This window comes from Odontesthes bonariensis, chromosome 21 (assembly GCF_027942865.1).
Source record: "Odontesthes bonariensis isolate fOdoBon6 chromosome 21, fOdoBon6.hap1, whole genome shotgun sequence".
Lineage (NCBI taxonomy): Eukaryota > Metazoa > Chordata > Actinopteri > Atheriniformes > Atherinopsidae > Odontesthes > Odontesthes bonariensis.
In genome coordinates this window covers 1,286,737-1,311,719 of record NC_134526.1, presented here as the reverse complement: position 1 = coordinate 1,311,719, position 24,983 = coordinate 1,286,737, and the positions used below count along the sequence as shown (strand labels likewise).

The window sequence follows — 24,983 nt, the reverse complement described above, 5'->3', positions numbered from 1 at the left end:
AAATAAATCAATTTCATTACACTTTTTATAATTACACACATGAGAGACAAAAACACTTACTTTATGACTATGTTATATACAGAGGTAGAAAACCATAAAGTAGCATTTTTTGATAGGGTAGCTTGAACCGATAGACACGCCTATCGGTTTTTGCGGCGGCAGCATTTCTCGACGAAGTAGCAGAAATCGACAGAACACCGGTTCTGCCGGTCGGCTGCAGTTCCACATTCGGTCCAGCAGGGGGCGGCAGCGTCTGTTAACGCCAACAACAGCAGCCGCCATTATCCTCAGAGCGGAAGAAGGAAGAGCCGAGAGAAAACATTTGATCAACTCTTTCATCTGAACATCTGTGGACATAAATAAATAAATCCCGCCATGGAGGTCCCCGGAGCGGACAGCGACTGGAGGAGCCCGCAGTTCCGACAGAAAGTCGTGGCTCAGATGTGAGAAACTGTGTTTGTATTGTCGCGGATTTAGTTCAGCTAACGGACACAGAAAGCTAGCGTTAGCTTAGCTTGGCTAACGCTAGCTTTCCAGTCGGACCGGGAGGAGCGTTGCTCCTAACCGCCTTTAAAAAATGTCAAATTAAAGAAAAGTGACGCGTCCAAAAGGCAGCGTGAGCGGACGAGTATTGGTGGAAGGTATTTTCGGAAAGGTCCGGATTCATTCTCCAACTCGGCTCAGATAAACTGTGGAGAATCACAATTATTCCGGTTTTTTTTTAGTTTATATATTAGCATCATCAGATGCTCAAACTTTAAACAACACTTAATCTTGAGTCGCGTTAGTTTTACAACATGGTTGTAACATCTTACAGTTTATCACGTTTCTGCCACTGAGTAAAAACAGCTGCAGGTCCGAACTGAATCAGACTGTATTCAACGTTAAATTTCCACTATTTTACTGTGATTTACCTTGATGCCACCTTTGTGTCATTTGATTTTGATCGGTCTTAACCTCATTAATTAATTGTTACTCTTATGTATAATTCGGCATGCATAAAACTAGGTTTCATTTTGTGGACACTTATGTCTCTAATTGTTAATGTTCTCATCAGTAACCCGTGAAAACTAACTCTAATGAACTGGTTTCAGTCCTTAACTTACCCATGAATTATTTACAGAAGCATCTAACTAGTATTTGGCTGTAATAACACATGTTTTGATCTGAAAATGAAAGTAAACAGTTAGTAATTAATGATAATTTGAAATGATGCATTGATCATGAATATGAAGATGTTTCACGGCTGTAAAATGTCCAGTTTATTCTCTTTTTATTCATTGTGAACATTGTTTTTGACCAGCATGAACAGCTTTTTTTTTTATATAATAGCATAATAATCCCTGAATGACTCAAAGAAAAGGAAAATGAAACCGAAAGGGTGAAAAACAATCTGAAAAAGACTCAGAGAAACCAAGAAATGAAATGATTAATGTGAACGACAGCGGAGCATGATAAATAGATCCAACAGAAAACATGTGAATGTTTGGACTGCAGCTCATATTTTAATCTTTTTTTTTTGTGATATTTTCTGTTCAAACTGTAAATATTTCCATGCTGCATGAGCCAGTTTCAGCCCAGCTTTAGCTGTCGGACAGACGGCCTCACGTCCGACTCTGGAACACTTTAACAATGCCCCTCCAAAAATAAGTAAAAAAACAACAAATAAAAGACTTTTTTGCTTAAAATGAGCAAAAAAATCTGCCAATGGAACTAGTGAAAATCGGCTTGTCCAGATTTCTTGAAATAAAATGTGATATTTGGGACTTTTGAGTTAAAAGTGATTTAGAAATTAGCTTAAAAACCTCTTCAAATGAAAAAAAAAAGCTTGTTTCATATGATATGTGACTCAAAACAATTTGTTTTCAAGACTTTTTCATTTAACAAGATATTCCAGATGTATTGTATTAAAACAAGTCCCTATATCTGGCTGAAATGGTGCTTGTTAGGCAGTTGTGTCTGATATTAAGTGTAATGAGATACTCAATGAGACAAATATACTTGGTAAGATTTAGATTTTTTCCAGTGTGCCCAGGTCCTGTGGCTGCAGAACCAGCCCAGATCATCAGCCCTCCACCACCGTGCCTGACAGCTGGTGTGAGGTGTTTGTGCTGATATGCTGTGTTTGGTTTCCTCCAAACGTGCTGCTGTGCATTCTGAGCAAACATCTCCACTTTGGTCTGCTCTGTCCAAAGGACTTTGTTCCAGAAGTCTTGTGGTTTGTTCAGATGCAGCTTTGCAAACCTAAGCTGTGCTGCCATGTTCTTTTTAGAGAGAAGAGGCTTTCTCCTGCAGCCCTTCCACACAAGCCACACCTGTTCAGCCTGTTTCTCACTGTGCTGTCATGACCTTTAACCTTTAAATCAAATCAAATCAAATTTATTTATATAGCACATTTCATGTACAAACAATTCAAAATGCTTCACATAAAATAAAAGCATTGCAGCAGGGAGTGGAAGGAGCATTAAAAATACATAAAATAATATAAAGAGAAACAAATAAAATCATTAAAATGATTAAAAGAATATAAAGAGAAACAAAAAACTGTTAAAATGATTAAAAGAATATAGAGAAACAAATAAATGAATTAAAAGAGAAACAAATAAATTAATTAAAATGATTAAAAAAATATAAAGAGAAACAAATAAAATAATTAAAAGAATATAAAGAGAAACAAATAAATGAATTAAAATAATTAAAAGAATATAAAAAGAAACAAATAAAATAATTTAAATGAGTAAAAGAATATAAAAAGAAACAAATAAAATAATTAAAATACATAAAAGAATATAAAGAGAAACAACTAAAATAATTTAAATGAATTTAAAAACCAGCAACAGTCCAGATAAATTCAAAGATAGCGTGCAGATTTCATGCATAGACACATGAGAACAGAAATGTTTTTAACCTGGATTTAAAAATGTCTCCATTTGGTGAAAGTTTAATCTCCACTGGCAGTTTGTTCCACTTGTTAGCAGCATAACAGCTAAATGCTGCTTCTCCATGTTTAGTCTGGACTCTGGACTGGACCAGCTGACCTGAGTCCTTGGATCTAAGAGCTCTGCTGGCTTTATATTCTCTGAACATATCACAGATTGTAAACCATCAGCAGGCTTTTAAAATCTATTCTGTGACTGACTGGAAGCCAGAGTAAAGATTTTAAAGCTGCTGTGATGTGTTCAGATCTCTTAGTCCGGGTTAAAACTCCAGCAGCAGCGTTCTGGATGAGCTGCAGATGTTTAATGCTCTTTGTGGGAAGTCCAGTTAAAAGAGCGTTACAGTGATGGAGTCTGCTGGAGATGAATGCATGGATGAGTTTCTCCTGGAAACCTTTAATTCTGCTGATGTTTCTGAGGTGGTAAAAAGCTTTGATGTGGCCGCTGAAAGTCTTTAACCTGCTGACTGAGGCCTGCAGAGGCTGAGATGTTAGAACTCAAAGAGGTTCACATGGATGGTTCTGTGTGTGAAAACGTTTAACGTGACCTTTGAAGGTATTTAAAGGGATAATCCGGAGTAAAATGCACTTTAGATCAATTTACGGGATGTTGGGAGTACATACGTTGAGTTGACATCAAAATCATGTCATTCGGATGTGTTTTGAGAATTTCGATTTGACCGTTTTTAGCCAAAAGTCGTTAGCCTGGAAGTGAGAGGGGCATATGATGTCACCGCTACAAAACGCTATTTTTACACCTCTTCTACAGCTCCAAACAACATAACACTTACGTGGTAGTGAGTAGAGGGTCCCTAAAGCCAAACCGAAGTGTCCCGAGGTCTTCATGTGGTCGGATAGAGAGTCCAGAATGAATTTAATCAAGCCAGTACCTGCTCTCAATCAGAGCTCTTCCATCAACAGGAGGCTATCTCACGCGAGACATCACGTCACGTGACATTTCAACATTCCAACCTGTTAGTAAGCTAGGCTTTGCTGTTGCATACAACTTCATTTCACTTTCGAAAGAAATACTGGACTATGTTTGTAAAAAGAACGGCAACGAAATTGTGACTTTCCAGAGCGAGTTACTCCACACTCGGCAATCAACTCCGGACTCACGTGAGGTAGCGTCCTGTTGACGGAAGAGGCTCTGATTGAGAGCAGGTACTGGCTTGATTAAATTCATTCTGGACTCTCTATCCGACCACATGAAGACCTCGGGACACTTCGGTTTGGCTTTAGGGACCCTCTACTCACTACCACGTAGGTGTCACCATGAAACTTCCTCAGTTTTGATTACTTATACAAGTATGAGAAAAAAATCTCATTAAATATGCGCACATTTGCATATATTTCCGGAAGCTAGATCTGAACACATGATAAAGCCAGGTGCAAAATTCTTTTTTCATTTTGTTTACACACAAAATGAAAAGAAAATTACAGAGGGATTTCAGGATATCTGCTTTCAGTTCCTAGGAAATCAAAATATACTGCCCATAGCCTAAAAACATCGATTTTCGCCATATTTTTTGATTATATTGTCACATAAATCAGGCCAGGAATGATTTATCAACAAATCCTTCTGTAAATATCTTCAGAATACTGCTGTGTGTATAACTGGTAAGTTTGGTGTTAGTAGGTGCTCCATAGGCTGAGATATCGATACTGGAAAAATACAAAAAACTGATTTTGAGAAAACGGCATTTAAAGATTTAAATAGGGGGAATTCATTTTGGTAAATTTGGGCGAAACGCACTGCCGCGATTAAACAAAATGTGATGAAATAAACATTTTATTTCAAAAATTTATGTTTTGAAATAACACATGTTGAAGTAAATCTAAAAATTGAACCACTGCATGAAATCCCAGTTTTTGCCCGCCGTGTCGCGCCGTAATGAAACGATGGTTGTGTTTGTCTCCAGCGAGGAGGCGATGAGGAAGGCGGGAACGGTAAACACCACACACAAGTCGGGCACCGACATGGAGAACCACGTTTATGTCAAAGCCAAAACCAGAGTGAGTACTGCAGCCAGCGAGATGTGAGGCCTGAAAACACTGTTTGCTTTTCTTTTTTTACTTTAAAGCAGCAGAAACCGTCACAAATGCTGACGCCGTCTTTATGTTTCCAGGAGGAGTATTTATCTCTGGTGGCCAGGCTGATCATCCACTTCAGAGACATCCGTAAGTATTCAATGGGCATCCGTTTCAGATCTTTGAGTTGAACTGATGAGCCTCAGAGACAGGTCAGACATCCATCATCAGGTCTGAAGGGGGAGAAAGAATCCTGCTGTGTCCACGTCAGCTTTAGGTTACAGGTGATGAGTCGGCCATCGCACACGCAGATCTCCTCTGGAAACACCGCAGATCCAGGCAGGTCCAACATCTGCCTCTGATCCAGAGTTTAGAGAAGCTCAGGTTTTTATTCAACCTGAGAAAACTGAGATAAAGAAACACAAAGGTGGTGCAAATTCAAATAAAATCAAGTTTATTTGTAGCACATTTCATGTACAAACAGTTCAAAGTGCTTTACATAAAGTAAAAGCATGGCAGCAGGGAGTGGAAGAAGCATTAAAAATGCATTAAAGAATATAAAGAGAAACAAATAAAATCATTTAAATGAATTTAAAAACAAGCAACAACACAGTTGTTACTGTCACACAACGTGCACAGCCACGTGCGCACGTTTGCAGCAGCCTGATCTGATGGAGGAAACAACGAGGAGCAAAAAATCTGAGGAAAAATGTCTAAAGTTTGGGAGCATTTCAAAGAAAAGAGAAAACACTGAACAGTGTTTCCACTGTAAACGCCAGTTAGCTTAGCACGATAGCACAACATCACTGAACAGTGTTTCCACTGTAAACGCCAGTTAGCTTAGCACGATAGCACAACATCACTGAACAGTGTTTCCACTGTAAACGCCAGTTAGCTTAGCACGATAGCACAACATCACTGAACAGTGTTTCCACTGTAAACACCAGTTAGCTTAGCACGATAGCACAACATCAGTGAACAGTGTTTCCACTGTAAACGCCAGTTAGCTTAGCACGATAGCACAACATCACTGAACAGTGTTTCCACTGTAAACGCCAGTTAGCTTAGCACGATAGCACAACATCACTGAGCAGTGTTTCCACTGTAAACTCCAGTTAGCTTAGCGCGATAGCACAACATCACTGAACAGTGTTTCCACTGTAAACGCCAGTTAGCTTAGCGCGATAGCACAACATCAGTGAACAGTGTTTCCACTGTAAACGCCAGTTAGCTTAGCGCGATAGCACAACATCACTGAACAGTGTTTCCACTGTAAACGCCAGTTAGCTTAGCGCGATAGCACAACATCACTGAACAGTGTTTCCACTGTAAACGCCAGTTAGCTTAGCACGATAGCACGACGTCAGAGCTACAGCAGCTCAGCAGAAAGCAGCCAGTTCACGGCTCTGCTGAAATGCCACCACATCTCCCCGTTAGCACAAGCCCTCCATCATATGGATCTTAAAGGGACAGTTCGCCTCTTCTGACATGAAGCTGTATAACATCCCATATCAGCAACATCATTTCTGAACATCTTCTTACCCCCTGCTGCGTCCTGTGAGCAGAGTTCCAGCCTCGTTTTGGTGTTGATGAAGGTAGTCCGGCTAGTTGGCTGGGGTTTAAAAAATAAAGCGTTTTGCTTCTCAAAACAATATGCGTTCAAAAAGCCTCGTTTCCACTATGCAGTCCGGTACGGGTCAGTTCAGAACGGTTCCCTTATCTCAGTGTTTCCACTCCCACCAAAGCGTACCGTCATCATGGAACCCGTTTTTTTTTTTTAAACATTCTGTTTGTTGGATTTTTCCGTATTGAAGACCAGTATCTGAATAACTGAACATATTTTCAACCCAAGCCCCCACTTCCCATCACTGGTATAAATGTCTACAGAAATGTACTTAAATACAAATTATAATACAATAGGATCATAACATAAAAAAAAGTAAATAAATAATATAATTTAATAAAACACATGAAGAGAAGTACACAGTGAAAATACACAGATACATATATAAAAGAAAAGCCAAATAAAATAGTTTCTCTGGGCTGGTTTTGGCCCTTCCATTAACTATGTTCAGATGCTCAATCAGATTACCCCATACTCCCTCAAATTTATTTTAGATTGTACATTGTTTTCTCGTGAGGGATACAAGAGGTCAGTTCACTAAGCCTCGTTTCCACTATGCAGTCCGGTACGGGTCGGTTCAGAACGGTTCCCTTATCTCAGTGTTTCCACTCCCACCAAAGCGTACCGGTCCCATGGAACCCGTCACCATGGAACCCATGGTTCCCATGGAACCCGTTACCATGGTACCCATGGTTCCCATGTCTGTAGCCCTTCTGCTTGGGGTACCCAGCCCACAGGACCGGTTCCAGGCTCTGCTCTCCGGTGTCGGTGAGGAGGCTGAGCAGCGGCAGCTCGATGGCGCTGGGCCAAACCAAAAAGTTTTCCAGCTGATTGAGCAGAAATGTCAGAGAGTGGTTTCACCCGGACCGCGAGCCGGTGTGGCGTTAAGCTGAAGAAGCTGGGAGCTGGTTCCACATTATGGATGTTTGCTGTTATTTGCTGTTTACGCTTCGGCTCCGCCCACCCCTGAGGGTCCCCTTTGTACAGTGGGAACGCAATCTGACCCCAAAGAGACCCGACCCGTACCGTTCTGAACCGACCCGTACCGTTCTGCATAGTGGAAACGAGGCTAAAGAGTAATACATTTACATCACAAAATGGTTCTCCAGGAAAAAGTCAGACCTCACAATCTCTTGGCCCTATTTTCTCTCCCTTCGTATCACTGCCTGCTGCCGCCTGCCGACAGCCGCGCCTGTTACGCTGTTTGCTGCTCGGTCTGCACAGCAGGCAGTGCTACGAATTTAATTTATTAAATAATAAATTATTTATTAGTTATTTATTATTTAATACATTTTTTAAATAATTGAATAAATAATATTAATATTATTATGTTCAGACCGAGCAGGAAACACCGTAACAGGCGCGGCTGTCGGCAGGCGTCTTTCCTTTCCTTTCCTTTCCTTTCCTTTCCTTTCCTTTCCTTTCCTTTCCTTTCCTTTCCTTTCCTTTCCTTTCCTTTCCTTTCCTTTTGTTTCCTTCTCTTTCCTTCCTTCCTTTCGTTTCGTTTCCTTTCCTTCTGTTTCCTTTCTTTCTCTTTGCTTTCTTTTGTTTCTTTTCTTTTCCCTTCTTTTGTTTCCTTTCCTTTTGTGTACCTGCTGTGCAGAGCGAGCGGTCCCCTGCTTCCGAGCAGCAAACACCGTAACAGGCGCGGCTGTCGGCAGGCGGCAGCAGGCAGTGATACGGAGATGAGTGGGTGAGGGTCTCTGTTACTGAGTCGGATAATGAGGGCCGGAGTCTTGAGATGTTTCTGAGGTGAAAAAAGGCAGATTTAGTGATACTCTTGATGTGAGACCGAAATGAAAGGGTGGAGTCCAGGATGACACCCAGGTTCCTCTGGTGATGGAGAGATGGAACAGCCATCTATGACCAGGGCCAGATCACCAACCTTCTGCATCTACACGGTCTCGGAACACACGCTCTCTTCCAAGAGTGTCCAATGGGGCATAATGTATATATTTATTTACGATTGCTTCAAAGTAATATAATTTACGGGACTCCTACGACAGGTCTGGATCACTCGTAAATTCTGTTCGTACCTGAAAGAAAATGTAAAAGATTGGAGAATGTTCCTTTAAATCTCTCGTACGCACGACTTAAGAACAAATCCGTGCGTACGGATGGTTGTTAAATGAGGCCCGATGTCTGAACCTGAGTTATTGAGTCTTCTCCATCATGATGCAGCAGTCTGTGGATGTGTTCAAAACCGCATACTACATACTGCATACTACATACTGCATACTACATACTGCATACTACATACTGCATACTGCATACTACATACTGCATACTACATACTACATACTGCATACTACATACTACATACTACATACTGCATACTGCATACTACATACTGCATACTACATACTACATATTACATACTACATACCACATACCGCATACTACATACCACATACTACATACCACATACTACATACCACATACTGCATACTACATACCACATACTACATACCACATACTCCATACTACATACTACATACCACATACTCCATACTACATACTGCATACTACATATTACATACTGCATACTACATACTACATACTACATACTGCATACTACATATTACATACTACATACTGCATACTACATACTACATACTGCATACTACATACTACATACTGCATACTACATACTACATACTACATACTGCATACTACATACTACATACTGCATACTACATACTGCATACTACATATTACATACTGCATACTACATATTACATACTACATACTGCAAACTACATACTACATACTGCATACTACATACTACATACTGCATACTACATACTACATACTACATACTACATACTGCAGACTACATACTGCATACTACATACTACATACTGCATACTGCATACTACATACTACATACTACATACCGCATACTACATATTACATACTGCATACTACATATTACATACTGCATACTACATATTACATACTACATACTGCAAACTACATACTACATACTGCATACTACATACTGCATACTACATATTACATACTACATACTGCATACTACATACTACATACTACATACTGCATACTACATATTACATACTGCATACTACATATTACATACTACATACTGCAAACTACATACTACATACTACATACTGCATACTACATATTACATACTACATACTGCAAACTACATACTACATACTACATACTGCATACTACATACTGCATACTACATACTACATACTGCATACTACATACTGCATACTACATACTGCATACTGCATACTGCATACTACATACTGCATACTACATACTACATACTGCATAAGACATACAAACATACTCCATACTACATACCACATACTACATACCACATACCGCATACTACATACCGCATACTACATACCGCATACTACATACCACATACTACATACTACATACTACATACTACATACTGCATACTGCATACTACATACTACATACTACATACTGCATACTGCATACTACATACTACATACTACATACTGCATACTGCATACTACATACTACATATTAGATACTGCATACTACATACTGCATACTACATACTGCATACTACATACTACATACTACATACCACATACTACATACTACATACTCCATACTACATACTACATACTACATACTGCATACTGCATACTACATACTACATACTGCATACTACATACTACATACTACATACTGCATACTGCATACTGCATACTACATACTGCATACTGCATACTACATACTGCATACTACATATTACATACTACATACTGCATACTACATACTGCATACTACATACTACATACTACATACTGCATACTGCATACTACATATTGCATACTGCATACTACATACTGCATACTACATACTGCATACTACATACTACATACTCCATACTACATACTACATACTGCATACTCATCGATCAGACAGTATGCAGAGCGTTTACCCACAATGCATTTGGCTCCTGCCCGAGCCGAAATCAGCCGGCCTGAAGCTGATTTCTCTTAAGCTCTAAACTCTGTAAACTTTAGCAACATTTGAAACATTTTCAGGTGAGAAAGTAGTCGTTTAGATCCCCAACGTGTTGAAAACCTGACAAAATACCGGCTATTTACAATTTTGTTCCCACGAATTCGGCGCTACTAAAGCTAGCCGCAGTGAGCAACGCACTTCCTGTTATTTTCACAAAATAAAATACCCGTTGCCTTTTATCATAAGGAAAGCCATTACCATACAATTGGTGCTTTTGTTTTGAAAACAGGAAGTGAACCTACCCTCGTTGTAGCTAGCTTGAAACTACCGTTTTGACAGGAAATGACGATCGGCGACGTCACGTTACGTTGCATCTTGGGTAGTTTGAGTATGAGTAGTAACCTCATGATGCATACCCAACATTTCGGAGAATCTAGTATGCATCCGGGAACTTAAAAAAAGTTAGTTAGTAGGGGTAGTATGAGTAGTATGCGGTTTGGAACACAGCCTGTGTGTGATGGTGTGAAACTAATCAGAGTGATTGTGTCTCCTGCAGATAAGAAGACCCTCGGAGGTCCAGGTAAGCGGCCTTTCTTCCCCCTGTTGGGGTTCCTCTGCTGCGTTCTGTCCTCTCGTGGCGGTCGGGATTTCCACTGTGCATGTTGGAGCTGCGTAACGTTGTCTGTTGTCTACCCTTCTGCTAGATGCCATGAATGCCCTGACTAACCTGACAGGGGTTGGAGGGGGCCCCGGCGGCATTGGCATGGGGCCCCGCCCCGCTGGCGCTCCGGTGGTTGGCATGGGGGCCATGGGGCAGATGCAGATAGGCCAGCATGCCATGGCAGGGGTGGCTGGAAACCCACAAGCCAGTGAGTGTGTTTCCTCGGTGTGGCGTGTTTGCTGCAGGCTGCGTGTAAACGGCGTCTCGTTTTCCGCCTCTGCTTTGGCACGTTGTGTTTGAGCCTCCGGGGCTCTGTTCAGACGGCCTCTGAGCCCGGCGGGCCCCTCACCTCCTGCTCTCTCCACAGTGGGGGGTCCGGGTCAGATGCCCATGCAGCAGATGGTGCAGGCGCAGCAGTTCCAGCAGTTCCAGCAGCAGCAGCAGCAGCAGCAGAACGCCGCCATCCAGCAGCAGTTCCAGCAGCAGCTGAGGGCGCAGCAGCTGCAGCAGCAGCAGCAGCAGCAGCAGCAGCAACAGCAGCAGCAACAACAGCAGCAGCAGCACCACCAGAACCAGCAGCTGCAGCAGCAGCATCAGAACCAGCAGCAGCAGCAGGCCCAGAACCAGCAGCAGCAGAACCAGGTACCCAGGAACACAGGACAGATCTGACGTCTGACAGACGAGCAGGAAGCTGTTTGTGATGAAGCTTCAAGATGTCAGCTTCAATGAAACTGCAGCTTCATGTCCTGCAGCCTCATATCCTGCAGCTACATGTCCTGCAGCCTCATGTCCTGCAGCCTCATGTCCTGCAGCCACATGTCCTGCAGCTACATGTCCTGCAGCCTCATGTCCTGCAGCTACATGTCCTGCAGCCTCATGTCCTGCAGCCACATGTCCTGCAGCTACATGTCCTGCAGCCACATGTCCTGCAGCCTCATGTCCTGCAGCCTCATGTCCTGCAGCTTCATGTCCTGCAGCTTCATGTCCTGCAGCTACATGTCCTGCAGCCACATGTCCTGCAGCTTCATGTCCTGCAGCCACATGTCCTGCAGCTACATGTCCTGCAGCTTCATGTCCTGCAGCTTCATGTCCTGCAGCTTCGTGTCCTGCAGCTTCATGTCCTGCAGCTTCGTGTCCTGCAGCCACGTGTCCTGCAGCCACGTGTCCTGCAGCTTCATGTCCTGCAGCCTCATGTCCTGCAGCTTCATGTCCTGCAGCTACATGTCCTGCAGCCTCATGTCCTGCAGCTACATGTCCTGCAGCCTCATGTCCTGCAGCTACATGTCCTGCAGCCTCATGTCCTGCAGCTACATGTCCTGCAGCTACATGTCCTGCAGCCTCATGTCCTGCAGCTACATGTCCTGCAGCTACATGTCCTGCAGCTACATGTCCTGCAGCCTCATGTCCTGCAGCTACATGTCCTGCAGCTACATGTCCTGCAGCTACATGTCCTGCAGCTACATGTTCCGCAGCCACATGTCCTGCAGCTTCATATCCTGCAGCTACATGTCCTGCAGCTACATGTCCTGCAGCTACATGTCCTGCAGCTTCATATCCTGCAGCTTCATGTCCTGCAGCCTCATGTCCTGCAGCTACATGTTCCGCAGCCACATGTCCTGCAGCTTCATGTCCTGCAGCCTCATGTCCTGCAGCTACATGTCCTGCAGCTTCATGTCCTGCAGCCTCATGTCCTGCAGCTTCATATCCTGCAGCCTCATGTCCTGCAGCTTCATGTCCTGCAGCCTCATGTCCTGCAGCTTCATGTGCTGCAGGCTCACCATGGGTCGGTGTCGGTTCTGTTTTTATGTCTGCAGATGCACCAGACGATGTTACAGCAGCAGCAGCAGATGCTGCAGCTACAGCAGCAGCACGCCCAGGCGCAGGCCCAAGCTCAGGCCCAGGCGCAGGCTCAGGCGCAGGCTCAGGCGCAGGCCCAGGCTCAAGCTCAGGCCCAGGCGCAGGCTCAGGCTCAGGCTCAAGCTCAGGCCCAGGCGCAGGCTAAGGCTCAAGCTCAGGCCCAGGCGCAGGCTCAGGCGCAAGCCCAGGCCCAGGCGCAGGCTCAAGCCCAGGCGCAGGCTCAGGCTCAAGCTCAAGCCCAGGCTCAAGCTCAAGCTCAAGCTCAGGCTCAGGCTCAGGCGCAGGCTCAGTCCATCCAGCACATGGTGCAGCAGCAGGTCCAGGCGCAGCCTCAGCCGGGTCAGATGGCTTCACACTCCCAGCAGCAGCCCGGCATGGTGCCTCAGATGGCATCAGCTCAACACGTTCCCATCAACTCTCTGAGCCAGCAGCAGCAGCAGCAGCTGAAGATGCAGGCGTTTCAGGTGAGCCTGCGGCCTGTTCTGACCCGCTGGGGTCACACCGGCTCTGTTACAGTAGCCTTCCTCACCCTTCTGTCTGTGTGCATCACAGCAGGCCCGAGCGAACCTGCAGCAGCAGCAGGCCGCCGCTCAGGCGCAGCTCAACGCAGCAGCCGCCGCCGGTCCCGGACAGGTGAGATAACCACATCGCACAACACCGAACCCCAACTGTTGTGGAGGCTTATTAATAATTCACGATTGTAGACTGGCTTCTCTGTTTTGTAATCGCGAAGTGGGCGTCTGTCAGGACACAGTCTATAAGTTCCCCCAAGACTAGCTAGATTAGCTATCAATAAACAGCTCACAATATGTTTAACCATAGCACACAATCCAAATAACAATGCAATTAGCATGAAGATATAAACATCATACTCAGAGATAATATGCATGAGATACTATATCAGATATCTAACTGGAAACAAGAAAATGGTCAGTGACGTTCAGATAGCATAACATAAATTACTTTTAAACCATTAGCGAAGATAGCTAACACTGCTGAAAATACTCAACTAGCAGACTTATAAATAAACAAACAAAAAACTTACGTTTCTCTGGACGCACACTGAACCACAAACGGCAGATAAACCGACACAGAGTAATAACTTTGTGGATACATAAGTTTCATCCACGTTATCCAGCTTCTCACCATCTTCTGTCTCTTCATCTCTTATGCGAACCGCGGCAGCGCCCCCTGGTGGCCAGACCCTCTTAAATTACCCGCTCTGTCATGCAACCTTCAGAACACCAACACTTCCACCTCTTCAGCCTCTGACTCAGATCAGTTATTCCCCGTTAAGGCGAGACACGGCGGGCAAAAACAGGGATTTTTCATGCAGTGGTCAATTTTTTGATTTTGGTCTACTCCTTCAATATGTGTTATTTCATCACATTTTGTTTAATCGCAGCAGTACGTTTCGCCCAAATTTACCAAAATGAATTCCCCCTATTTAAATCTTTAAATGCCGTTTTCTCAAAATCAGTTTTTTGTATTTTTCCAGCATCAATATCTCAGCCTATGGAGCACCTACTAACACCAAACCTTCCAGTTATACACTTAGCAGTATTCTGAAGATATTTACAGAAGGATTTGTTGATAAATCATTCCTGGCCTGATTTATGTGACATTATAATAAAAAATATGGCAAAAATTGATGTTTTTTAGGCTATGGACAGTATATTTTGATTTCCTAGGAAATGAAAGCAGATATCCTGAAATCCCTCTGTAATTTTCTTTTCATTTTGTGTGTAAACAAAATGAAAAAAGAATTTTAATTAATGAGATAATGCCTAATTTGCATAATTAAACATACACATTTCTAAAACTTGTAATACATTATTTTTTCATACTTGTATAAGTAATCAACTGAGGAAGTTTCATGGTGATATCTATTATTTTAAAATATTACCCTATTCACCTGTAGCGTCTCGCCTTAAGTGTCCTGACGTGTGTTTCGTCTCACGTCTGGATGCATGTCGGCCGTGTCTCATGGCGTCCTCTCTACTAACCTGTCCTCCCATGTCTCTGCTGTGTGTTCCTGGCAGCTGGTCCGTCCCGGGATGCAGCAGAATCTGGCCCGGCTGCCTCGAGCTCCTCTGAACCCGTCCATGCCTCCTCAGAACGTCACCGCCGCTGTTTCTATGCCCGCCGGACAAACGATGACACCGCAGGTACTCGTCCTACTCTGATCACACGTCTCTGCGAAATGTTCTTTTTTTTTTTACTGTTTTCTACAAAGATTCCAGAAGGTGGAAAACTGAAATGGTGTGACAAAAAACAGATAAAATGTGAACCCAAAAAGATGCAGTAACAGCTTCTGAGACACGAACGCCAGGAGAAAACACTGCAAATAACCACAAAGACACGAACGCCAGGAGAAAACACTGCAAAGAGACACGAACGCCACGAGAAAACACTGCAAATAACCACAAAGAGACACGAACGCCAGGAGAAAACACTGCAAATAACCACAGAGAGACACGAACACCAGGAGAAAACACTGCAAATAACCAGAGAGACACGAACACCAGGAGAAAACACTGCAAATAACCACAGAGAGACACGAACACCAGGAGAAAACACTGCAAATAACCACAGAGAGACACGAACACCAGGAGAAAACACTGCAAATAACCACAGAGAGACACGAACACCAGGAGAAAACACTGCAAATAACCAAACACTGCAAATAACCACAGAGAGACACGAACGCCAGGAGAAAACACTGCAAATAACCACAGAGAGACACGAACGCCAGGAGAAAACACTGCAAATAACCACAGAGAGACACGAACGCCAGGAGAAAACACTGCAAATAACCAGAGAGACACGAACACCAGGAGAAAACACTGCAAATAACCAGAGAGAGACACGAACGCCAGGAGAAAACACTGCAAATAACCAGAGAGACACGAACACCAGGAGAAAACACTGCAAATAACCAAACACTGCAAATAACCACAGAGAGACACGAACGCCAGGAGAAAACACTGCAAATAACCACAGAGAGACACGAACGCCAGGAGAAAACACTGCAAATAACCACAGAGAGACACGAACGCCAGGAGAAAACACTGCAAATAACCACAGAGAGACACGAACGCCAGGAAAAAACACTGCAAATAACCAGAGAGAGACACGAACGCCAGGAGAAAACACTGCAAATAACCACAAAGAGACACGAACGCCAGGAGAAAACACTGCAAATAACCACAGAGAGACAGGAACGCCAGGAGAAAACACTGCAAATAACCACAGAGAGACACGAACGCCAGGAGAAAACACTGCAAATAACCACAGAGAGACACGAACGCCAGGAGAAAACACTGCAAATAACCACAGAGAGACACGAACGCCAGGAGAAAACACTGCAAATAACCACAGAGAGACACGAACGCCAGGAGAAAACACTGCAAATAACCACAAAGAGACACGAACGCCAGGAGAAAACACTGCAAATAACCACAGAGAGACACGAACGCCAGGAGAAAACACTGCAAATAACCAGAGAGAGACACGAACGCCAGGAGAAAACACTGCAAATAACCACAGAGAGACACGAACGCCAGGAGAAAACACTGCAAATAACCACAGAGAGACACGAACGCCAGGAGAAAACACTGCAAATAACCACAGAGAGACACGAACGCCAGGAGAAAACACTGCAAATAACCACAGAGAGACACGAACGCCAGGAGAAAACACTGCAAATAACCACAGAGAGACACGAACGCCAGGAGAAAACACTGCAAATAACCACAGAGAGACACGAACGCCAGGAGAAAACACTGCAAATAACCAGAGAGAGACACGAACGCCAGGAGAAAACACTGCAAATAACCACAGAGAGACACGAACGCCAGGAGAAAACACTGCAAATAACCACAGAGAGACACGAACGCCAGGAGAAAAACACTGCAAATAACCACAGAGAGACACGAACGCCAGGAGAAAACACTGCAAATAACCACAGAGAGACACGAACGCCAGGAGAAAACACTGCAAATAACCACAGAGAGACACGAACGCCAGGAGAAAACACTGCAAATAACCACAGAGAGACACGAACGCCAGGAGAAAAACACTGCAAATAACCAGAGAGAGACACGAACGCCAGGAGAAAACACTGCAAATAACCAGAGAGACACGAACGCCAGGAGAAAAACACTGCAAATAACCACAGAGAGACACGAACGCCAGGAAGAAAACACTGCAAATAACCAGAGAGAGACACGAACGCCAGGAGAAAACACTGCAAATAACCAGAGAGACACGAACGCCAGGAGAAAACACTGCAAATAACCACAGAGAGACACGAACGCCAGGAGAAAACACTGCAAATAACCCAGAGAGACACGAACGCCAGGAGAAAACACTGCAAATAACCAGAGAGAGACACGAACGCCAGGAGAAAACACTGCAAATAACCACAAGAGACACGAACGCCAGGAGAAAACACTGCAAATAACCACAGAGAGACACGAACGCCAGGAGAAAACACTGCAAATAACCAGAGAGAGACACGAACGCCAGGAGAAAACACTGCAAATAACACAGAGAGACACGAACGCCAGGAGAAAACACTGCAAATAACCACAGAGAGACACGAACGCCAGGAGAAAACACTGCAAATAACCAGAGAGAGACACGAACGCCAGGAGAAAACACTGCAAATAACCACAGAGAGACACGAACGCCAGGAGAAAACACTGCAAATAACCACAGAGAGACACGAACGCCAGGAGAAAACACTGCAAATAACCAGAGAGAGACACGAACGCCAGGAGAAAACACTGCAAATAACCAAGAGAGACACGAACGCCAGGAGAAAACACTGCAAATAACCACAAGAGAGACACGAACGCCAGGAGAAAACACTGCAAATAACCAGAGAGAGACACGAACGCCAGGAGAAAACACTGCAAATAACCACAGAGAGACACGAACGCCAGGAGAAAACACTGCAAATAACCACAGAAGAGACACGAACGCCAGGAGAAAACACTGCAAATAACCAGAGAGAGACACGAACGCCAGGAGAAAACACTGCAAATAACCACAGAAGAGACACGAACGCCAGGAGAAAACACTGCAAATAACCAGAGAGAGACACGAACGCCAGGAGAAAACACTGCAAATAACCAGAGAGAGACACGAACGCCAGGAGAAAACACTGCAAATAACCACAGAGAGACACGAACGCCAGGAGAAAACACTGCAAATAACCACAGAGAGACACGAACGCCAGGAGAAAACACTGCAAATAACCACAGAGAGACACGAACGCCAGGAGAAAACACTGCAAATAACCACAGAGAGACACGAACGCCAGGAGAAAACACTGCAAATAACCAGAGAGAGACACGAACGCCAGGAGAAAACACTGCAAATAACCACAGAGAGACACGAACGCCAGGAGAAAACACTGCAAATAACCACAGAGAGACAGCGAACGCCAGGAGAAAACACTGCAAATAACCAGAGAGAGACACGAACGCCAGGAGAAAACACTGCAAATAACCACAGAGAGACACGAACGCCAGGAGAAAACACTGCAAATAACCACAGAGAGACACGAACGCCAGGAGAAAACACTGCAAATAACCACAGAGAGACACGAACGCCAGGAGAAAACACTGCAAATAACCAGAGAGAGACACGAACGCCAGGAGAAAACACTGCAAATAACCACAGAGAGACACGAACGCCAGGAGAAAACACTGCAAATAACCACAGAGAGACACGAACGCCAGGAGAAAACACTGCAAATAACCACAGAGAGACACGAACGCCAGGAGAAAACACTGCAAATAACCAGAGAGAGACACGAACGCCAGGAGAAAACACTGCAAATAACCACAGAGAGACACGAACGCCAGGAGAAAACACTGCAAATAACCACAGAGAGACACGAACGCCAGGAGAAAACACTGCAAATAACCACAGAGAGACACGAACGCCAGGAGAAAACACTGCAAATAACCACAGAGAGACACGAACGCCAGGAGAAAACACTGCAAATAACCACAGAGAGACACGAACGCCAGGAGAAAACACTGCAAATAACCAGAGAGAGACACGAACGCCAGGAGAAAACACTGCAAATAACCAGAGAGAGACACGAACGCCAGGAGAAAACACTGCAAATAACCACAGAGAGACACGAACGCCAGGAGAAAACACTGCAAATAACCACAGAGAGACACGAACGCCAGGAGAAAACACTGCAAATAACCAGAGAGAGACACGAACGCCAGGAGAAAACACTGCAAATAACCCAGAGAGACACGAACGCCAGGAGAAAACACTGCAAATAACCAGAGAGAGACACGAACGCCAGGAGAAAACACTGCAAATAACCCAGAGAGACACGAACGCCAGGAGAAAACACTGCAAATAACCACAGAGAGACACGAACGCCAGGAGAAAACACTGCAAATAACCACAGAGAGACACGAACGCCAGGAGAAAACACTGCAAATAACCACAGAGAGACACGAACGCCAGGAGAAAACACTGCAAATAACACAGAAGAGACACGAACGCCAGGAGAAAACACTGCAAATAACCAAGAGAGACACGAACGCCAGGAGAAAACACTGCAAATAACCACAGAGAGACACGAACGCCAGGAACCAGAAACCGAAACACTGCAAATAACCACAGAGAGACACGAACGCCAGGAGAAAACACTGCAAATAACCACAGAGAGACACGAACGCCAGGAGAAAACACTGCAAATAACCACAGAGAGACACGAACGCCAGGAACCAAACAGAGACCGACGCCAGAGAAAACACTGCAAATAACCACAGAGAGACACGAACGCCAGGAGAAAACACTGCAAATAACCACAGAGAGACACGAACGCCAGGAGAAAACACTGCAAATAACCAGAGAGAGACACGAACGCCAGGAGAAAACACTGCAAATAACCAGAGAGAGACACGAACGCCAGGAGAAAACACTGCAAATAACCACAGAGAGACACGAACGCCAGGAGGAAACACTGCAAATAACCAGAGAGAGACACGAACGCCAGGAGAAAACACTGCAAATAACCAGAGAGAGACACGAACGCCAGGAGGAAAACACTGCAAATAACCAGAGAGACACGAACGCCAGGAGGAAACACTGCAAATAACCAGAGAGAGACACGAACGCCAGGAGAAAACACTGCAAATAACCACAGAGAGACACGAACGCCAGGAGAAAACACTGCAAATAACCAGAGAGAGACACGAACGCCAGGAGAAAACACTGCAAATAACCAGAGAGAGACACGAACGCCAGGAGAAAACACTGCAAATAACCACAGAGAGACACGAACGCCAGGAGGAAAACACTGCAAATAACCAGAGAGAGACACGAACGCCAGGAGAAAACACTGCAAATAACCAGAGAGAGACACGAACGCCAGGAGAAAACACTGCAAATAACCAGAGAGAGACACGAACGCCAGGAGAAAACACTGCAAATAACCAGAGAGAGACACGAACGCCAGGAGAAAACACTGCAAATAACCACAGAGAGACACGAACGCCAGGAGAAAACACTGCAAATAACCAAGAGAGACACGAACGCCAGGAGAAAACACTGCAAATAACCAGAGAGAGACACGAACGCCAGGAGAAAACACTGCAAATAACCCAGAGAGAGACACGAACGCCAGGAGGAAACACTGCAAATAACCAGAGAGAGACACGAACGCCAGGAGAAAACACTGCAAATAACCAGAGAGACACGAACGCCAGGAGAAAACACTGCAAATAACCACAGAGAGACACGAACGCCAGGAGGAAACACTGCAAATAACCAGAGAGAGACACGAACGCCAGGAGAAAACACTGCAAATAACCACAGAGAGACACGAACGCCAGGAGAAAACACTGTAAATAACCACAAAGAGACACGAACGCCAGGAGGAAACACTGCAAATAACCACAGAGAGACACGAACGCCAGGAGAAAACACTGCAAATAACCAGAGAGAGACACGAACGCCAGGAGAAAACACTGCAAATAACCAGAGAGAGACACGAACGCCAGGAGAAAACACTGCAAATAACACAGAGAGACACGAACGCCAGGAGAAAACACTGCAAATAACCACAGAGAGACACGAACGCCAGGAGAAAACACTGCAAATAACCACAGAGAGACACGAACGCCAGGAGAAAACACTGCAAATAACCAGAGAGAGACACGAACGCCAGGAGAAAACACTGCAAATAACCAGAGAGACACGAACGCCAGGAGAAAACACTGCAAATAACCAGAGAGACACGAACGCCAGGAGAAAACACTGCAAATAACCAGAGAGACACGAACGCCAGGAAAAAACACTGCAAATAACCACAAGAGAGACACGAACGCCAGGAGGAAACACTGCAAATAACCACAGAGAGACACGAACGCCAGGAGAAAACACTGCAAATAACCAGAGAGAGACACGAACGCCAGGAGAAAACACTGCAAATAACCAGAGAGAGACACGAACGCCAGGAGAAAACACTGCAAATAACCAGAGAGAGACACGAACGCCAGGAGAAAACACTGCAAATAACCACAGAGAGACACGAACGCCAGGAAAAAACACTGCAAATAACCAGAGAGAGACACGAACGCCAGGAGAAAACACTGCAAATAACCACAAAGAGACACGAACGCCAGGAGAAAACACTGCAAATAACCACAAAGAGACACGAACGCCAGGAGAAAACACTGGCAAATAACCACAGAGAGACACGAACGCCAGGAGAAAACACTGCAAATAACCACGAAGAGACACGAACGCCAGGAGAAAACACTGCAAATAACCACAGAGAGACACGAACGCCAGGAGAAAACACTGCAAATAACCACAGAGAGACACGAACGCCAGGAGAAAACACTGCAAATAACCAGAGAGAGACACGAACGCCAGGAGAAAACACTGCAAATAACCACAGAGAGACACGAACGCCAGGAGAAAACACTGCAAATAACCACAGAGAGACACGAACGCCAGGAGAAAAACACTGCAAATAACCAGAGAGAGACACGAACGCCAGGAGAAAACACTGCAAATAACCAGAGAGAGACACGAACGCCAGGAGAAAACACTGCAAATAACCACAGAGAGACACGAACGCCAGGAGGAAACACTGCAAATAACCAGAGAGAGACACGAACGCCAGAGAAAACACTGCAAATAACCAGAGAGAGACACGAACGCCAGGAGAAAACACTGCAAATAACCAGAGAGACACGAACGCCAGGAGGAAACACTGCAAATAACCAGAGAGAGACACGAACGCCAGGAGAAAACACTGCAAATAACCACAGAGAGACACGAACGCCAGGAAAAAACACTGCAAATAACCAGAGAGAGACACGAACGCCAGGAGAAAACACTGCAAATAACCAGAGAGAGACACGAACGCCAGGAGAAAACACTGCAAATAACCACAGAGAGACACGAACGCCAGGAGGAAACACTGCAAATAACCAGAGAGAGACACGAACGCCAGGAGAAAACACTGCAAATACCAGAGAGAGACACGAACGCCAGGAGAAAACACTGCAAATAACCAGAGAGAGACACGAACGCCAGGAGAAAACACTGCAAATAACCAGAGAGAGACACGAACGCCAGGAGAAAACACTGCAAATAACCACAGAGAGACACGAACGCCAGGAGAAAACACTGCAAATAACCACAAAGAGACACGAACGCCAGGAGAAAACACTGCAAATAACCAGAGAGAGACACGAACGCCAGGAGGAAACACTGCAAATAACCAGAGAGAGACACGAACGCCAGGAGGAAACACTGCAAATAACCAGAGAGAGACACGAACGCCAGGAGAAAACACTGCAAATAACCAGAGAGACACGAACGCCAGGAGAAAACACTGCAAATAACCACAGAGAGACACGAACGCCAGGAGGAAACACTGCAAATAACCAGAGAGAGACACGAACGCCAGGAGAAAACACTGCAAATAACCACAGAGAGACACGAACGCCAGGAGAAAACACTGTAAATAACCACAAAGAGACACGAACGCCAGGAGGAAACACTGCAAATAACCACAGAGAGACACGAACGCCAGGAGAAAACACTGCAAATAACCAGAGAGAGACACGAACGCCAGGAGAAAACACTGCAAATAACCAGAGAGACACGAACGCCAGGAGAAAACACAGGAAACAGGAAACGACTGTAGAGATAAATGTAACCTGACCATTCTCACCTGGAAACCCATCTCTGTCCCCTCCACAGGTGCAGCAGCACGCCATGATGTCATCACCCTCACCTGTGCAGGTGCCCACGCCGCAGATGCCGCCCCCTCCCCAGCCGTCACCGCAGCCCCCCACCTCACAGCCCAACTCTGCCAGGTACCACAGGTGTTCTGATGCCAGGACGTAGACCCGTCCCTCCACCTCCTGTTGCTAACCGCTAACCTTTAACCGCTAACCGCTAAACTCTAACCTCTAACCTCTAAACTCTAACCTCTAACCTCTAACCGCTAAACTCTAACCGCTAACCTCTAACCTCTAACCGCTAACCGCTAAACTCTAACCTCTTACCTCTAACCGCTAACCGCTAAACTCTAACCTCTTACCTCTAACCGCTAACCTTTAACCTCTAAACTCTAAACGTCTAAACTCTAACCGCTAACCTCTAAACTCTAACCTCTAACCTCTAACCTCTAAACTCTAACCTCTAAACTCTAACCTCTTACCTCTAACCTCTAAACTCTAACCTCTAAACTCTAACCTCTTACCTCTAACCTCTAAACTCTAACCTCTAACCTCTAAATTCTAACCTCTAACCTCTAACCTCTAACCTCTAAATTCTAACCTCTAACCTCTAACCTCTAACCTCTAAACTCTAAACTCTAACCTCTAAACTCTAACCTCTTACCTCTAACCTCTAAACTCTAACCTCTAACCTCTAACCTCTAAATTCTAACCTCTAACCTCTAACCTCTAAATTCTAACCTCTAACCTCTAACCTCTAACCTCTAAACTCTAAACTCTAACCTCTTACCTCTAACCTCTAACCTCTAACCTCTAACCTCTAAACTCTAAACTCTAACCTCTAACCTCTAACCTCTAAACTCTAACCTCTAACCTCTAAACTCTAACCTCTAACCTCTAAACTCTAACCTCTTACCTCTAACCTCTAACCGCTAACCTCTAACCTCTAACCTCTAAACTCTAACCTCTAACCTCTAAACTCTAACCTCTAACCTCTAAACTCTAACCTCTAACCTCTAACCGCTAACCGCTCTGCCTCCTCTCTGCAGCTCTGGACCCACTCCGTCCCCGGGGGGGTTCCAGCCCAGCCCGTCCCCTCAGCCCTCCCCGAGCCCGGCCACCTCCAGAACCCCCCAGAACTACGGAGTCCCCTCACCTGGCCCGCTCAACACTCCAGGTACCACAGCACCTGTAAATGTTTTAAATCTGCTGTGAGCACATTTAACGCCGCCCACGTGTCCTCAGGTAACCCCAGCTCGGTGATGAGCCCGGCGGGGGCCACGTCTCTGGAGGACCAGCAGTACATGGAGAAACTCAAACAGCTGTCCAAGTACATCGAGCCGCTGCGCCGCATGATCAACAAGATCGACAAAAACGAAGGTCAGCCACCGCCGCGTCACATTTTCATCCACAGGAAGACGGGAGCTCTGCGCCCTGGTGATGTCATTATTCAGAGGCTTCATCCAGCTGATTTCATGTAAAACATCTGGAAATAGATGAACAACCAGGTTCCAACAGGATTAAAGACCCAAACTTTATGAAGGCAGTAACACTTCCTGTTAGCTGCATGAGTTAACGGCCAAACGCTTCCTGTTAGCTGCATGAGCTAAGGGCCAAACGCTTCCTGTTAGCTGCATGAGCTAAGGG

The 24,983-nt window shown here is 44.9% G+C and overlaps 1 protein-coding gene across 3 annotated transcripts in view; it reads left to right on the top strand.

Moving 5' to 3' along the window:
• Positions 1 to 289: 289 nt before the first annotated feature.
• med15 (mediator complex subunit 15) overlaps positions 290 to 24,983 on the top strand; it is a 31,846-nt gene continuing 7,152 nt past the window's right edge. The window contains exons 1-12 of one of the 3 annotated variants that reach the window (XM_075453691.1): positions 290 to 443; positions 4,858 to 4,951; positions 5,065 to 5,116; positions 11,131 to 11,154; positions 11,279 to 11,443; positions 11,603 to 11,877; positions 13,050 to 13,556; positions 13,648 to 13,725; positions 15,135 to 15,260; positions 23,356 to 23,471; positions 24,386 to 24,513; positions 24,582 to 24,716. In XM_075453691.1, coding sequence (XP_075309806.1) covers positions 376 to 443; positions 4,858 to 4,951; positions 5,065 to 5,116; positions 11,131 to 11,154; positions 11,279 to 11,443; positions 11,603 to 11,877; positions 13,050 to 13,556; positions 13,648 to 13,725; positions 15,135 to 15,260; positions 23,356 to 23,471; positions 24,386 to 24,513; positions 24,582 to 24,716 — 1,768 coding nt within the window. In that variant the 5' untranslated portion in view covers positions 290 to 375. Of the gene's footprint in view, positions 444 to 4,857; positions 4,952 to 5,064; positions 5,117 to 11,130; positions 11,155 to 11,278; positions 11,444 to 11,602; positions 11,878 to 13,049; positions 13,557 to 13,644; positions 13,726 to 15,134; positions 15,261 to 23,355; positions 23,472 to 24,385; positions 24,514 to 24,581; positions 24,717 to 24,983 lie in introns of all 3 variants that reach the window. The other 2 variants (XM_075453690.1, XM_075453692.1) reach the window with 2 other exon arrangements.